Source organism: Cynoglossus semilaevis, chromosome 8 (genome assembly GCF_000523025.1).
Source record: "Cynoglossus semilaevis isolate Cse_v1.0 chromosome 8, Cse_v1.0, whole genome shotgun sequence".
NCBI classification, from domain to species: Eukaryota; Metazoa; Chordata; class Actinopteri; order Pleuronectiformes; family Cynoglossidae; genus Cynoglossus; species Cynoglossus semilaevis.
Genome location: NC_024314.1, coordinates 22,960,408 through 22,976,954, shown reverse-complemented (window position 1 = coordinate 22,976,954; position 16,547 = coordinate 22,960,408). Strand labels below are relative to the sequence as shown.

Genomic DNA, 16,547 nt, shown 5'->3' with positions numbered 1-16,547 from the left:
TTCACTGGGGGCAGAAATAAAAATAACAACACGCAAAACAGATTGTCATTTTCACGACTTCTGGCAGTGTTGAAAGCTTATATAATTCATTCTTTTACTGCTGTTTAATCTATTTAGACATAATCAACTAAGACATAAGAGACACAAGACATTTTTATTGTGATTGTACAACTGTTTAAAAAGATATTGTGTATACTGGTACTTTACCAATTTAAAAGCAAATGAGATGAAGAAAGAAAAGTAAAAAATAGAGGACTCCAATGCACATGTTTTTTAGACTGCGGTAGGAAACTGGAGTACAAAGAGAAAAACCTGTGCACCGACACAAGAAAAAAAAGCTAAATTAATTTAATTAATTTAATTTAAAACCTGTGGAATTGAACATGTGATCCAACAATCTATGGATTCACAAGACAAGAAAGAAATATATATATATTTTTTGCTCTTTGGACAGTTCAATCTATGGATTCACAAGACAAGAAAGATATATATATATATTGCTCTTTGGACAGTTGAATACATCAATTTTGCTTATTCAAATATATGGTGTATATATGATTTTTATAAATATGTTAATTGTATTCAACTAAAATTGTTTTCAATTGTTGCTTTTGTTTTTTACTTTTTCATTAGTTTTCAGCAAAATAAATTTCTTCCATTTGGCCGACAAGTCAAACGTAGATATCCTATTTACTGTCAGGCAAATGACCACAAGTTGTATTAAAATGAATATTTGCTAAAACTCTATTGCATTTTTTACTCTATTGCTTCTTCAAAGAGTTCTTGAGTACAATGGTATTGTTTGAACTGATATCTGACATGCACCAAGGCAAAAGTGCACCACAAGAGGTGGTTGACTTCACAGGAAAAAGAAAGGGGTTTTCTAGAAAAACAAACGTGAAGCAATATCAAAAGTGCTCTCTGATTTTCACCCATTTGACGCTAGAGACAAAACCACCAACGCTGCACTGCTTACTGTGTCAGCAAGTCTAAGTCTAATGAACCTGTTAGATCAAATTTTCTCACAGACATGTGAGAAATTCCTACATACAGGAACAATGCTGTTGATCACGTTAGTCAAAAAACTAAAAAGGATGTCGTAATTTCAAAAAGTATCTGACTGTAACAACTAAAAGATGTTAAGACCAACTCTAACATGTCTCCAAAAGCTTTCACAAGTTATATCTCAGTTATGTGGCGAACTCTGTTATGATTTTTTGAAGAGTTTCAAATGGTCAAAAATTAAGATTTATTAAAACCTCGCAACAGGTTTGAACCTCACCCTTTCTGTTTCTTTTTCTTTTCCTAAAGCTGAAAAGGACAACTAAAAAGAAACTCCAGTTATTGTTCAGGCAAAAGAGCATGTGCTGAACTCACGCTAAAGACAAAATAATTTCTCACAAAATTGTCAAATTGTCTTTTTGACTTACTGTGTGTTATAATTTTAGTATTTACTTGGTTTATTTATTTTTTTTACTGTTGTTTGATTCAGTCTGAAATAAACCTGAAAAAAAAGACTTCTGAGAAGAAAATTCCTCAAGTTGATCTCATTCTTTCCACACTCTGCTTCTACTCCCTGTTGGTTCTATTACTTTCTTACTTCCTATCAGTCATAACTGTTAAACAGCAGGACTGAGCTGGCCTGTTTCCTGTCACTCTGCCACTCCATACACATTCACACACAAGGCGTTGCCCCCACCCCGAACAAATCCCTGTGCCAACCTCACAGACCCCTTCTGGGCACGACTGAGTCATGTGTGCTCACAGACACATTTCTTCGCAATGACTCTGCTTGGCCTAAAATGATTCTGTAGGTGCCAGGGCAGAAAGTGTGAAGGGAAAAGAAGGGCTGTGAAATAAGAAACAGAAATTGCCTCTGAAATTCAACTTTGGTGCAAAATCTGTACAGTAAAGAAAAAAAGTAAAATGTATGTTTTGAACACAAGCCATTGTCCACTCATCCAAGTGACTTGTAACAGACAATCTAACAGTCTGATCCAACAGCCCATCACTGACAACAGGCCCTGGTAATGACCTGGTTGGACGGCTAAATATAACACAGGGATCTGCTGTTTTGTGGAGCTTGTCACTAACAACAAATATGTTAACTGTTAATAAGAAAAAAAGACTCCAGTTGCAGTTTTTTTTTTTTTTAGAAATGTCTCCTTTGAAATTGAGTTCAATCTTTGTCCTTCAACAACAGTCCCTATTTTGGTTGAGAAAAACTTCTTTTTGTATCTTTCGGTTTTAGTGGCAGCTCGCCATTCTCCGATTTGCAACATCTGCCATCCACTGGACTAATTTGCAATCGATAAATATTTACATCCCCAAAAGTCCTGGTTACTTGTCAAAAAGATGCATGGTACAGCGCTGTAGCGTACTTAATAACCACTGATACAATTAGCAACGACACTCATACTCTTTAACATCATCTGTAGTTCAGGTCAAGGGTTATGTGGTGTGTGTTTACATGCAGGTTCGTATGGATCACTTGAAGACAATAGCAGAACGTCGCACTACTTCGAGGTAAAGCAAGTTAAAAAAAAAAAGGAGAAAGAGAGAGAGAGAGAGAGAGAGAAAATAATATAACTGTTAGTGGCTCTAACCTACTTTCTGTCTCCTGGTTGAATAAGTTGGCATCACTATACTTCCCTGGCACACTGAATAATTTACTATGCACACATATATTCTTTTTTAAGAAGCAGTGCTTGGTAGAAAAATGCTCTTCATGCTTTACCAAAGGAAAAACGCTTTTTGTGCGTGTGTGTGTGGTCAGGAAGTGAGAGGCTGCACTGACGGTCACCTTCCATTCCAACATACAAACAGGCACAAGCTGAAATAGGTCAGCCCTTACAATGCTCTGAGAAAAATCCATCTTGTGCAGCATGTGCACTAAAATCTGTCTGAGTCTGTGGCTCTGATTCTCCATCACTGACAGTCCAACATGTCCTTAGTACTGTTTTCTCTGTCCTGTTGTGGCACTCCAATTATTTAAAAAAAAAAAGCACACAATAAACGTAAGCATGTTAATATAAAGCAGAAAAGACTGGTTAAAAATATTCACCTTTTTACATTAACTACAGTGTGAAACCTGGGCCCGTTTAGTTGAACACAACCCTGATATACTCACAGGGATTTGAAGAAAGACACGAAAGAAGAAAAGTACTTAACTGGTCTTCCTGTCACTATTGAATATATATGAACAGGGATAAATTATTTGCAGTTGATAAATAATAGTTTAAGTGAAACCAGATAACTTTTGGTCATAACAACTGGTCATTTACATTAACCTAATCTAAACTCTATATTGCTGCTAATTTAATACGTAAAGGCAGCAAATAGCTTCCCATGAAGAAAGAAGCTGTTCGAAAATGTAATTTTGTACCTTTATAGAGGATGTTATGATTGAATAGAAAAGAAAATGCCCAGTGGACAAGTCACCATGAAGTACTCCAACAGTGACTAATCTGGTTCATACAGTGAGGAAATAACAACAAACCCCACCCTGATCATAGGTCTGACTGAGTGTAATCTGTACGTGTGAGCCTGGTGACCCAAAGGCTGATTAAGATCTAAAAAGGAGGAAAAAAAGGAAAAATCCAAACTGTATCACATGAATACACACTCATACTGAGCAGCCGTTTCCGCTTCATAGCTACAGGCTAATGTCGGTCAGTGGGGCACCACCGCCATTATCACTACACGTCTCTTTAGCCCAGCAGCTCATAATGATGGAAGAATGGAACTGAAGATATAGAATAGTTAGGTTAAAAAAACTAAACTCTACAAGCAGGTAGATATTGACTCAAACAAAAAAGAGTTTGTAGCAAACAGGTGCAACCGTTTCCAACAGTTAACGTTTGTGTGGTTGCATTCACTGCGGTTTCCTTTAGCTAATGAGTCACTGCGTCTTTTTAATGACCTCAGCAGACATAACAAAATGAAAGGAAGAGATGGAAAAACAGTCCGGATATCACATGAATAAAGTCACCTGGTGATCAATCAGGTTCACGGAAAACCAAAGTTTCATCAACATTCTCAATGACACAATACAAAACAACACTGAAATAAAAAACACAGTTTGGATGATTAACTATTAACTTTATCTACGAGTCAGAAAATGCGTGTACATTTCTTGTAATTATGGTACGAATTTGCTTCCACATCTGGTGAACACAAGTTTTTTAAATTTGTTTCTTAATGTTAGGTTTTAATTGACCAGTTTTATCTCCTATCTACCTTAAGGTTTTTAACAATATGAAATTCTTTAACATGTAAATATGTATAGCTACTGTCAAACACAAGTACAGACTTTAACACATAGGCAACACATTCACATAAAAGAAGAAGAACAACGTACTTCACATTCAAAACTCCGCTAAGTATTTGCCTGTTGGTTATTTTCAACCCTGGACCTCGTCCTGCAGCAGGAAGCAGATGTGAACAAAACCACGTATAATCCCAATCATCTGGGACAGAAGCTCATTGTGTGTGTCCTATGTACTTTACTAGTGTGGGTTCAGTGGCTGTGCGTGTGTGTCTATTAATCACTTCCATCCAGATAGTCACGATTTGTACAGTAGGTCAAAACAGCACTCACCAGCCTGACGTTATACTTTTATTTCCGTGGGAGATTTAATTGATTTTTTTTTTTTTGCCAAGCCTCAAGTGTGATTTTTTTTTAACTGTTATAAATTTAGAAGACTTTGAGAAAATAAATAACTTTCCAAACATGTTACACTTTTGAACCTTATCTGTTTCAGGCTATCTTTGATTTTACGCTAATTTATCTTGTAATCCCATAAGAGCTAACATGTGAAGCTACACTCACTACAGATGGTAAATGTCTACTCATATTATACCAAAGTCTTAAAATATACTGTATTTCGGAGAAAGATTAAAAAAATAAAAAACAATTGTGGATTAAAACCTCGACCTAGTGGCTTATCGCATTAACCACTAACCAAACCCTTTTTTCATATTGTGATATCTTATTTTTTCCATACAATCTGAATAGATGAAAACAGCTTTTCTGCTATGACATTTTAAAGATTACAATATAGTTCAAGACAAAAGATGGGTCTGAACGAGACATGTCAGTAAATGTTAAGTTTCGTTTGTTTATAAACCATTGCTTCTCGTGCTCAAGTTATTTTCCTTTTCTTCCTTATATGGTAACATTAGCAAACCAAGGCCATTTACATTGTGCACATTAATACATCTGCCCTTATTGCAGCCATATCCTTTCAGACAAGTGAAGGTCACGTGCACACACACACGCGGCATAGTGTTTAAGAATATGGTTAACACAGCCTGATCCATCAAGATGAACACACACACACACACACACACACACACACACATTTAACACACAGACCCTCTGACACTCCACACACTTGCTAACCATGGAGTGGAAATGTTGCTTCTCTTCTGAGAAACACCAGGCTTACTTAGGGGCACAATGCTTGTTTCTGGGTCAAACCGTGGGAGGGAGAGGGTGACAAACACACAGGCTGGTAAGACCAAAAAAATAAATAAAATTGAAAAGTTTTGCTACAGAAATGTGTTTGATGGACTTACAGCAACTGCATGACGAGCACATTACAGACAAACAGCAGCCGACCTCTGCAGTTTACCTGCACCCACGCACATAAAACTAATAAAAGCGCACGGCCAATTTTTGGAGCCATGGTCAAAGAACGGAGGAGGAACCAAAACTTTTTCTCTCGTTTGCTTGTGTAACAGTTGAAAACTGAATTCTTTCAGCTCATTTGAAATGTGTGAATAATAATAATACCGCAGGATGCTGAAAATATATAATGTGTGTGATAAAACAAACAGCCAATGTATGAGCAGGGGTTTTATTTCCCTCAGTGTTTTGTCTTTGTTGCTGCTAGAGGAAATTAATACAGTCCTTTCCCCCTGCTTTAATGTTTATTAATGTTTAGATTAAGTTACAAAAACCCAAAGCAGTAATATTCACAGTCAGCCATATCACAAAGCCCAGGGGTCTGCTGCCTCCAGCTTCTTTTCAACACAATGCCTGACTGATGAGTTTGAAAATGAGAACGCAGCATAGCGTACATACCAGGAGTGGTTCAAGAAAAAAAAAACAGGTCAGGTAATGCTCTCACATCTCAAACAATTTCCTGGAGAATATCGTTTTTTTTCCACCATCATCATTTTTTTTATCCAAGAGAAACTTCAAAATGTGACAACACTTGAGCCAAAGTCATTCAGGGACACACGGTTACGGCAATCACATACATGAAAGCGAGGCGCCATCCCTCTGAATGTATTTCCCTTATCGTATTTCACTGTCTCACCACAACGTGAAACTGCACACCACTGCTATCGTTTTCAATGGGGTTGTCTGAATGCAGAGAATTAGCCCGTTTCAATTTAGTCTGGGAAAACCCTGAATTATTTAGCATTTAAAAAAAAAACAAGTCCACATTTGTGTCGATGACAGTAGGGTTTCAGATAATGTTCTGGAAGCTCAGACGTGTGTGCAGACTCCTCACACGCACCAACTCTAAAATGAGAAGTGGAAGCCCCCTGGTGACAGACCCAACTGTTACTATACACAATTTAATATCTTCAAAAACACACACACAAACACGTTTGGTAGTGTTGCGCCCAATTTTGTTGCCTCCCCTCTGTGCATTTTATTTCTTCCCTACGGGACACGTGTTTAGAAAAGCGCGTGTTTGCACTTTTGGGCTTTCTTTGATGTGATGCACAGGAGCCTGGAAGTGCTTTCAAAGACCCAGAGAGACACAGGCATGTAGAGTTGCCAGACTACGGCGCTGAGCAGCCCCAAAACACAGGAACATAAGGACATGTGTGGTTGGAAACACGTCACTTGAAATACCAGATCATACAGACTGCGCTGTTTTCATTTCCAGTTACTTCCTGTATTTACATCATCTTCTTTTACACACTGCTCACTTCCACCGTCTAAATTTTCTAGAATCTGTCACAGACTGGAATCTCAATAAAGGCATTAAAAGTACAGTATATCTCTTCCCATTAAAATTACCATGTGACGCCGAGCCACCTGCTCATGAGATAATTTTCATATCACTGATAATAGAAGCGTGAATAGATTCCACAACGACTTAGTTGTTCACAGAAAGGTCAGAAATAATAATCATCATAAAAAGACTGAGGTCATCACCAAATGAAATCAGTCTGGAGTTTGCTGGGAAACAGGCTGTCACCATAAAGTCTAGTGTCCATACTAACCACAACGAAGCACACCATCAGGGTGAATGATCCAGGGTTTGGTATCAACTGGACCAGACACACCCTCAGCAAGACGTCACCGACTATATTTATCAGAGGACTAGAATTTTTCTGGTTAGATACAATTGGGGGCTGGACACCCAAATAAACTGAAATAGAGTCAGAAACTATATATGATCAATACACTTTTGCTCATTTGTTATTCATATCATCAGGTATGTTATCCACATTGGCTGTTGGAAGGAGGAAGTTATGGTTATCTGTATCAACTTTTAAAAAACGTATTATGCATCCCTATAGCAAACTGAACATTAGTACTCTAAAGCCAGAGTGACATTCTTCGAGTAGGACGCATCACTTCGTACAAAAAAAGACAAAACATCCACAATCAGGAATTTAGGCTCTTGTTCTACTGTTTGTAGGTGAATAAAGTTCATGCCTCGCTGAGGAGCTGATGAGGTGAGGCGGGGACAAGGAAAGAAAATGCTACCAGGCAGTATTCACAGGAAGGAAGTGAAAAGTCTGCCAGAAGATGACATCAATGGCAAGGGTTTTAAAATTCCTGTCTTCTGATGTTACTATCACCCTGCTAGGCCTGAAGCACTCACTGAAACATCCTCAAAAGAGAAGTATGGCAAAAAAACCCATAAGGTTACGTAAAAGATGGTTTTCTAACAGCTTGTTTCTCATTAGGTGTGTGGTTAAATGTCATTCTCCATGTATAAAGTACACTCTTTGCTCCATCTTGAGATAAAGAGCATTTACATTTACCACATTTAAAAAAGGCTGCACAAAAGATTCTTGTCTCTAGACGTCAGACAATAAAAATATGGTTCTCTCTGTGTCCAGATGTAAGAGTGTGTGAAATGCAGACACTTTCTTTCCACACAGGAAGTGACGCATTACAACCCAGTAAAAAAAAAAAACATCTCCTGTGCAGGACAACTGACAGTCAGAGCTCTGCCCTTGGAACTGACAGCTAATGTGAGTATTTTAAGTTTGGACAGAGGCAGTAGACAAAGAAGAATAAGCTTCTATACACGGCAAATGGTAGGTTTTGAATCACTCAGAAATATTCACTTCTGCCCATGTAGTGAAACCATACCTTATTTGAACAATAAGACATTACACCAACTTATGTTACCAAACAATGAATGCTACAGTGACAAGGGGCAACAACAAGGCTATGATTTCAATCTAGCTGCATTCCTGTGTCCCTGGGTAACAAATTCAACTTAGGATGCTCAGACAACCTCAAACACCTCCTAGTTGGTCCTCACAGGGGCATGGTAAGAGTCTGGTCACACCACATGTGCAATAATACCATTGGAGCAACCACCAAGAACGACCAAGTCCATTACATTTCCTTTAAAAGATAGCCCTGTGCGTGTTTCATCTGATAAACCATCATTTATTTCCTTATTATGCGCTAGGTTTAGTCAACCGAAAAGGCGTGAATAGATCAGTATTTGTGTGTTACTCTTCAGAAAAGGTGTCTTGCATAAGCACCATAATCACAGGTTTGTGGGTTGACACAACCATTTGATAGCCACCCTCGTGGAACACGTAAGATTGTCATTGTTTGGTCGGTGTGAACGCAGCTGGAGATGCCACAGTTTTAAAGACCCGACACACACACACACCCACACACACTCCAGAACTTTGCTGTTCATTGTTTTGTTTCCAAAACTTAAATATATTTGGATTAGATTACCCAGCTGTCCAGGTAGATTTAGGCGGTTATACCCACTTAGGCTTAACATAGAACACACAAAAAAGTGTGATATAGACTACAAAACAATGAATGATTGGTGTGACCACTCGGGGAAACAGGACGACTCCTCTCACAAACGATTTATTTTGTGTAGTCATTACTAACTGCGTTGCCCTAATGCATGGGTTTGTAAATAGTTCCAGGTTGTCATAAACCTGTCATCAACACAGGGAACACAGGAAAGAAAACACAGACACATGGTGGCTATAATGCCGTCTGTAAGGGTGCATTTCAGCAATGATTTGCCCAGTGATTCCTCGGCACGAAATCTTTGAGTTTGATTTACCTATTTAACCCTTGACTGACTGACCCTGGTCATCGTGTTTCACCTCCTGGGGTGTACTGAGTAATTTGAGTTGTTGAGGTTTTCCCACTAAAAAAGTTTCAAGGGACACAGAAATATTTCTGGTGGCATAAATCTTAGAAACCCCTGTCACATTCAGTTAGGATTGTGTTGTGTTGTACAAAACAGCCGAGGATGAAGAAGTGAACTAAGGATACAGTAAACCCTCTGACTAGATGCTGTAGCACAGTGCTGTAATTAAGTGTGTAGGACACTTTCTATATATAAATGACAATAGGCCGTTAAAGTAGGTGTTATGTCAGGGCCTTCTGGTGACTCAGTGCTACAACAAGCACACCCTTCGTGTACGCGCTACGTGTGAGTGTGAGCTCCACTGCTGCAATTGAAGGTTTCATAGAAATCTCCAAATAGGTAGAGTGGACCAAGCGCATACATCTGAAGCACACTGTTATATGTTGTTCACTGCTGTTTAAGTGTGCGTGTTACAGTGGAGCACGCACAATCAAAGTTTCCTCAACTTCACACTAAAGGAGCTGATCAATTATTTAGATGTAACTCCATACGGTATCTAGGAGCATATGTTTCCAGCGGTGAGAAGAAGCCACTTGAACACGGTTGCCTCCTTTTCATCTCAGTCGTAAAACTGTAAACTGAGTTCCCTGTTGAAGTTGGCATGATTTCGGACAGTGACCGACTGCTGCTAATCCACGCTCATTATATAAACATTACATTGCATGACATGACAGCTGCCAATAATTCTAAAAATGTGATCCTGTGACAGTTCATAGATAGATAAATAGATAGAAATATAGACAGAAAGATAGACAAGATTTATCAAATGGTCCATATTGCAACATTCGCGTGACTCAAAATGTTACATTCATGTGAGCTATGTGGCAGTCAAATGACCAGCCATTGTATGATAGCCTGGAGGATGACAGGAAATATGCAACGATGGATTTCACGCCTGAAAAGTTCAGTGGTTTTTGAGATATTAATAAATGCTATCTATATAGATTTATCTATATTGCATAGATTTCTCTATCTGAAATGCATACGTCTATACGCAATGAGGGGGCAGACTTAAAGCTGTTTGAAAAGAGGTTTATAATTCGACAAGAGCTGAAACAGGATTTCACTCTACCACGGTCATGTTTCCTGCATTTGTATTTCAGAAAAATTACACGCGGAACAAAAAAAGAAATCATCATAAAACAATAAAAACTCACTTTTTTTTCTTCCAAAGATTCTAAATATATGAACAATTAGGTATATCTCTATGGCAATACTCTTAACGTGCATGTACACCAGCACCAGAAGCTTGAAGCCTCCCTCACTATTGTCTTGATGCTAATTTTTAAAGGAACATCCAGGTGTTCCCTCAGACGCATTCTCTCAGGTGATCAGCAAACATCGTAATACACGATCTGCCTTTATAGTGATGTGAATTATATACTTGATGTCAGAGAGAACGGTGTAGTGGGTTCTGTGCATTTCATCCCACATGTGTCTAACAATACAATGAGCTCAACTTTTAATGCAAGGACAAAATGTTATGAAATAGGCCGAGAAAGAATGTTGCAAGCTCCAGCAAGCAGCTTACAAGTAGGAAGTTAGGAGAAGGCTGTGCACATGCTAGTGTGTGTGCGTGTTTGTGTAATCAGTGAAAAACGTCTGACACTGGCTATTCACCATCCGGACAGTCAAAGTGCAATTCAATAACTGTCCAAATGTATAGTGTTTAAACTCAGTCTCATCATTTTGCAGTTAAAATGCTAATGGTTCACATGACTTCAGGAGTGATCCCCACTTGTCTGGGTCAAAGACTGTGCTTGGTCAGTATTTGCTCACAGAGCCTTTTAAAAACCAATAAACTAAAATAAACACATCATGATGACACACATGTTATGGGAGAAGTGCCATCTCTGGGGTGACTATTTCAGCTATTTCACAAGCTCGGGACAGGTCCTATTTTAAATCCATGTTGCAACAGAATAAGACTCAGTACAGTAGAGAAGGTAAACTTTGCATTTGCAAATAAATGTTTTGAATTTTATCAAGCTGAATGGAAATAATTATACTGATAAAATACAGAAACACAAAGAAGGCATTAGGACAGGATGCGAGTTAAATGTTCCCCCTGTTTCTACTTTGTAATGCACTGGTGGAAACACTAAAAACTGGAGAAATTGATGGCCAAACTGCAGGATTTCTTACTTTAGTGCAAAACACATTGTTATTATTTGAAAAGTAATGTTGTTCATGTTACTTACTAGCAACAAATTTTAAAAATCAGCAAAAATATTTTACCAGCTTAAAACCGGGACCACACCTTTCTCTGAATAGTGAAATTCTGATCTTTAAAAGTCTAATTTATATTCTAGGATCTAGATATTCTAGCTAAGGATTGACAAATGCAGTGAAAAAGTCAAAAACACAACAGCAGATACATTTCATCTGGCCACCTATTTCAACCTTAAAGTGCAGCTGTGACAAATATATGCAGTGAACATGACAGTACCGCTATGGTTAGCCAGCCTGTTATTGTTGTACTAATACATAACAAGTTATATTATCTTAAAAAAAAACCTAAACCACAGCAGTGACAGGATATGGCCAACACAGACATACACTCAAAGTACTTTTTTAACCCAACTGTATTCTTAGAAAACATAAAAGATGTTTTTTAACAGGTTTCGACTCTCAGGCCTTAGATGAATCTGATAATAGACTAGACCATTTTTTGTAAAAAAAAAAATTGTGGTTTCGCGCTGATAATATGAGCGTTTTAAGAACGCCTCTATAGTTTTTGTTGTGCATCGATCATACACTGGAAATAAGTTCTGAACCATCAGGTCCACAGTGGGTCAAGTAAAAGGAACGTTTCAAAAGTAACTTCGTACATATGCAGGCCTTGGTGAAATATCCTTACACCTTTTCTTGACAGATAGTCATTACATGTTCAAGGCAAAGCATTGACAATGTTATGTGAGTGGGAAGGTTGAGACGAATGGACGTTGTGAGCCACAGCTTGGCTGCACCAATCATCTGTGGGATAAATCAGTTTGTGTACGAACAAATTAAAACGATATGTTTCCCCTGGCGACAGGAGCTGGAAACCTCAAACACCTATGGCATAGTCGAAAAGTAGGCAATTATTCTTAAATGTTACTGAACTGCATTCTGCAATTCAACATACTGTTCAGACGGCCTTTCTCCTGCTTCAATTATACACAACAATGGAGAGAATGCATGTAATTAAGCTCATTGAAGTCAGTGGATTTTCGCTGCTTCTTGAGTATCTGAAAGGACAATGAATCGTTGCACTGTATCCTATAACAGCAGGCACACAGCCACAATAACACCCTACTTCATCCCGCCGTTTGCTCACAAGCTCCAGCAAGTCAAAAATTAGCTCATGGCAGGAGAAGGGCGTGAATGTGCTTTATTTTCTGGTTTGTCTCGTCGATTTTGAAGAAACACGGGACCTGCGTTGTGTTTTTCTTTCTTCCTATGGTCTTGCGAGACAATGCTAGGCCGCCATGTAAAGCCTGGAAATGGGAGGAAAAAGGAAGAGGACAGTGTGGCCGCCCCTGCCTCACCTCCTGTGGGATACAAGGAACCGGGAGGCTGGGAAAGGGGAGGTGGGGACACTACCAGGAAGGGACAGGCGAGATGTGAGGCTAAAGGGGAAGGAGGTGAGGTGAGCTCATGTGAATTCATTTAAATGCACCTACCATAAAGTCGTTGCCGAAGTTGTCCTCTCCCCTCTCCTCGTCCCCTTCGCTCATGGCCTTCACCCTTTGGATAAACTTTCTCAGGATGCCGGCTTGGTCCATGGTTGAACAGCTCGGTTCCAACGTATCCCTCAACCTTGTCCTTATTTAAAAATAATAGTGACACCCCCAAAGTAGCAAGGGGGAGTACGTTAACGAAAAAAGAAACAAAAACAAAAAAAACAGGAGGGTAAAGGAAAAGGGAGTATAAATTAAATTAAATAAGCTTCACGGATCCCCGCGGGGAGTCATCGTCGCTTCTTCTCTTCCTCTCTTTAATTATCGCCCCATGTTGTTTCTCCCTTTGCTTCTTTCTTCTGAGCTGTTTCCACACTCAAGTCAGTCCCGGGAAAAAAAACAGCGTCGGCCCGGTACGCTGCTTCACCAACAACTCCACCACCGGGGCTTAACATAAAATGTAAACAAAAGTGTTCTTTTCATAAAGCGAAATAATGAGGAAAAAGACCAAAAAGCTCCTGCCCAGGCTGTATCTACCCCTCCCTGTCTACCTCGGTTGCCACATTCACACACTGCTGCTCGTTAATCGCTACTGTGGGGAACATCCGGACTGGGCAAAGGCGACTGAAACTAAGTCCCGCCTCTTTCAGAGTATACTTACCAATGATTGGACAGTTTACACCTGGATCTAAAATATGATTGGCCAGTGTGTGAGCAGTGCTTAACTTTAACACCAGATATGATTGGACGGAATGCGTGTCTGTTGTTTTGACGTAATTTGTCCACCGCTGTGGAATTACACAGGATATCACGTTGTCACTTGACTTATCATAGCATTAATCTATAACAAAGAAATATGATATTCAAATATATTAGGTTTTCTTTCGTAATCCTCGTCCCCTACCAGTACATTTATACATTTATTTATGTAAAATATCAATCCTCGTCCCCTACCAGTACATTTATGTTATAAATAAAATATATTTTGTGTATTAGAATATTATTTATTAATATATTATTTAGTATTTAGTAATATTATTTAAATATGCGAAATGTTGGATTACTCAATTTTAAATTGTACCAATGTGGACAATTTAGGCAAACAATAACAACAGTAATAAATAAAGTCAGAAAACAACAAAGATAGTTAAATGTAAATCAATAAGATAACTGAAAGTAAAAAGAGGCTAAATAAATATATAGCACATGAGATGTCCTACATCGCTGGAGTGAGAAGTCATTGGCATTTGCATGAATGTACACTAATTATGTAAGCACACCAGGTGGCGCTCAGCATTATTCCCATCAGTGCAGCTGGAACCAGGATGACAGCATCTCTGTATATCTGTGGATCACCATATGTAGCGACAGGAAACATAATCTGCTGAACGAAAAACTCAAAAACCGGTTTTTAATCTGAAGATGGATAGATTTAGAGATTAAGAGAGGACCAGGGTGAAGTACCAGCGAGCAACACACAGATTAATGCGTCACATACTATATAATCTGGATTAAATTATTACCAGAAATAGAAATACACATCATCCTGTTGTATTCCTAATGTAGAGGTCACAGTGGCCTGGTTTGGCACCGTGCAACAATGTGACAAAGTAGGCTGAAGAGCAGGGTGGACAACAAAACCAAGAGCATCCTGGGAAGAGTTGTTATCCATGAGTAATTTCCCCCCCAATAAACCTCAACGCAGAGAAAAGAAATTGAGTCACTTTATTTTCCTTGAGTTGGTTCTACCAGCGACAACAAACAAACCCATTTATTCAGCAAGAGTGAGTGAGAGAACACTCAGCCAACAAGTCATTCAAACACACAAACTGCTTGTTGTTGTGCTGCTGTTGTCTTTGGACTCTCACTTCGTCTTGTAATCCCTGTAAATATGTTATGTTTGTTCTTCTCTTTCATTCCAACTCTCTTTGTTTTGGTCCTGCTCTGCTGACAAACAAGAAAACAGAACAGACACTTCTTCCTTCTTGCTGCAGATGATGATCTTAAATAAACAATATCTGATAAGATCTAAGGAAAAAATAAATGCCGTCAATACGGAATGCCTAAATGATATCCATTTTTTAGGGCTAACTGTTTCTCTAAAATAATTGTCCAAAAGTGGATTGTGTAGTCTAATTTTAACAAATGAAAAACAGCAAAATAGTTATTATTTAAGTTAACAATGAATTTAAATAAAAATGTTAGTTTGCCAATATATTCAAAAATGTCAAAAAGTAGCCAAAAGTTTTGTCATCCAAGAAATAACAGCTGCTAAAAACACAAGTGAAGAAGCGGAACAAAATGGCAAAAGTCTGAACATAATGTTAAATATAGCTAGCTATGAGTAAGTATCCAAAACATAACCAAAGATAATCTCAACAGTCAGAATGACAGCTCTTTTTATTATCTTGTTTTATTATTGATATTATTGTTATTATTAGTAGTAGTAGTATTTTTATCAAGACATACAGTATATGTATTTTCTAATTCAAGTTTTTCCTGGACTATAACTTCAAATAAATATGAAGACAAGGATCAAATGCATTAATTTTATCACGTTACGCTGATCTATGTCTATTTCTTGGCATCCTTCTCTGTGCTGCCGTCCTGTCACTCCCATCACCAGCCTTGTCTCTCCTACTTTCCCTCTTGTCCTTTCTGTCTGCTTTGTCTTCTTTCTTTCTTCACAATCTTTTCCCCTTCCACTGCCGTCTTTAGGAATGTGCTGTTCAGAAGCAGCTGAGAGGAGGAATGTTGCTGTAACAAGCCCATACACAACTCTCAGTGAGGGAGGCACCCTGTCCACACACACTCACAAATACACAACACAACGCACACACATACAGTACATGCAATATTTCACATCACAACACAACAACGTGTGACTTGTTTCCTCAAAATCAGTGTTTATACATCCCCCATAGGTGTGTGTGGTCGAGGGTAGAGCATGACGCTGCATGTGAACACGGAGGGACTGTATATGGACACACACACACACACACACAATCATACTAACCCCCATACACAAACACTTGCAATCACTAAGTTACTCGCAAAAACACACACATGCATGCAAACAAACAAACACACACATATGCACGGTACTCACTGATAATCTGATAATCATTCAAGATACGACACACACATAAACCACAAACAAACAAACACACACACACATATATGTACGGTACTCACTCTTGCAAGCACACACACATACAAACTTGCAAATAACCAACAAACTCACTCACTTACTCACACACACACACCCACACAAAAACACACTTACACAAAATTACTCAACCCTGTCTCACACACACACACACACACAGAGAACAGCAGCAGCAGAGATGGAGAACGTGAAGCTGCCTGCTGCTGTCATGAAGTCGGCTAAAAAAGTCTTCCCTCGGGGCAGAGGCCTGACTCAGCAGCACGTTGCACAACCTCACCTTTATGTCTTGGAGGCCTGTCTGAAATCTCTGATTACAAA

The 16,547-nt window shown here is 38.7% G+C and overlaps 1 protein-coding gene across 1 annotated transcript in view; it reads right to left on the bottom strand.

Moving 5' to 3' along the window:
* Positions 1-13,685, bottom strand: part of ptpn12 (protein tyrosine phosphatase non-receptor type 12) — a 39,438-nt gene extending 25,753 nt beyond the window's left edge. The window contains exon 1 of the mRNA XM_025057210.1: positions 13,064-13,685. Coding sequence (XP_024912978.1) covers positions 13,064-13,165 — 102 coding nt within the window. The 5' untranslated portion in view covers positions 13,166-13,685. The remainder of the gene's footprint in view (positions 1-13,063) is intronic.
* Positions 13,686-16,547: the final 2,862 nt, after the last annotated feature.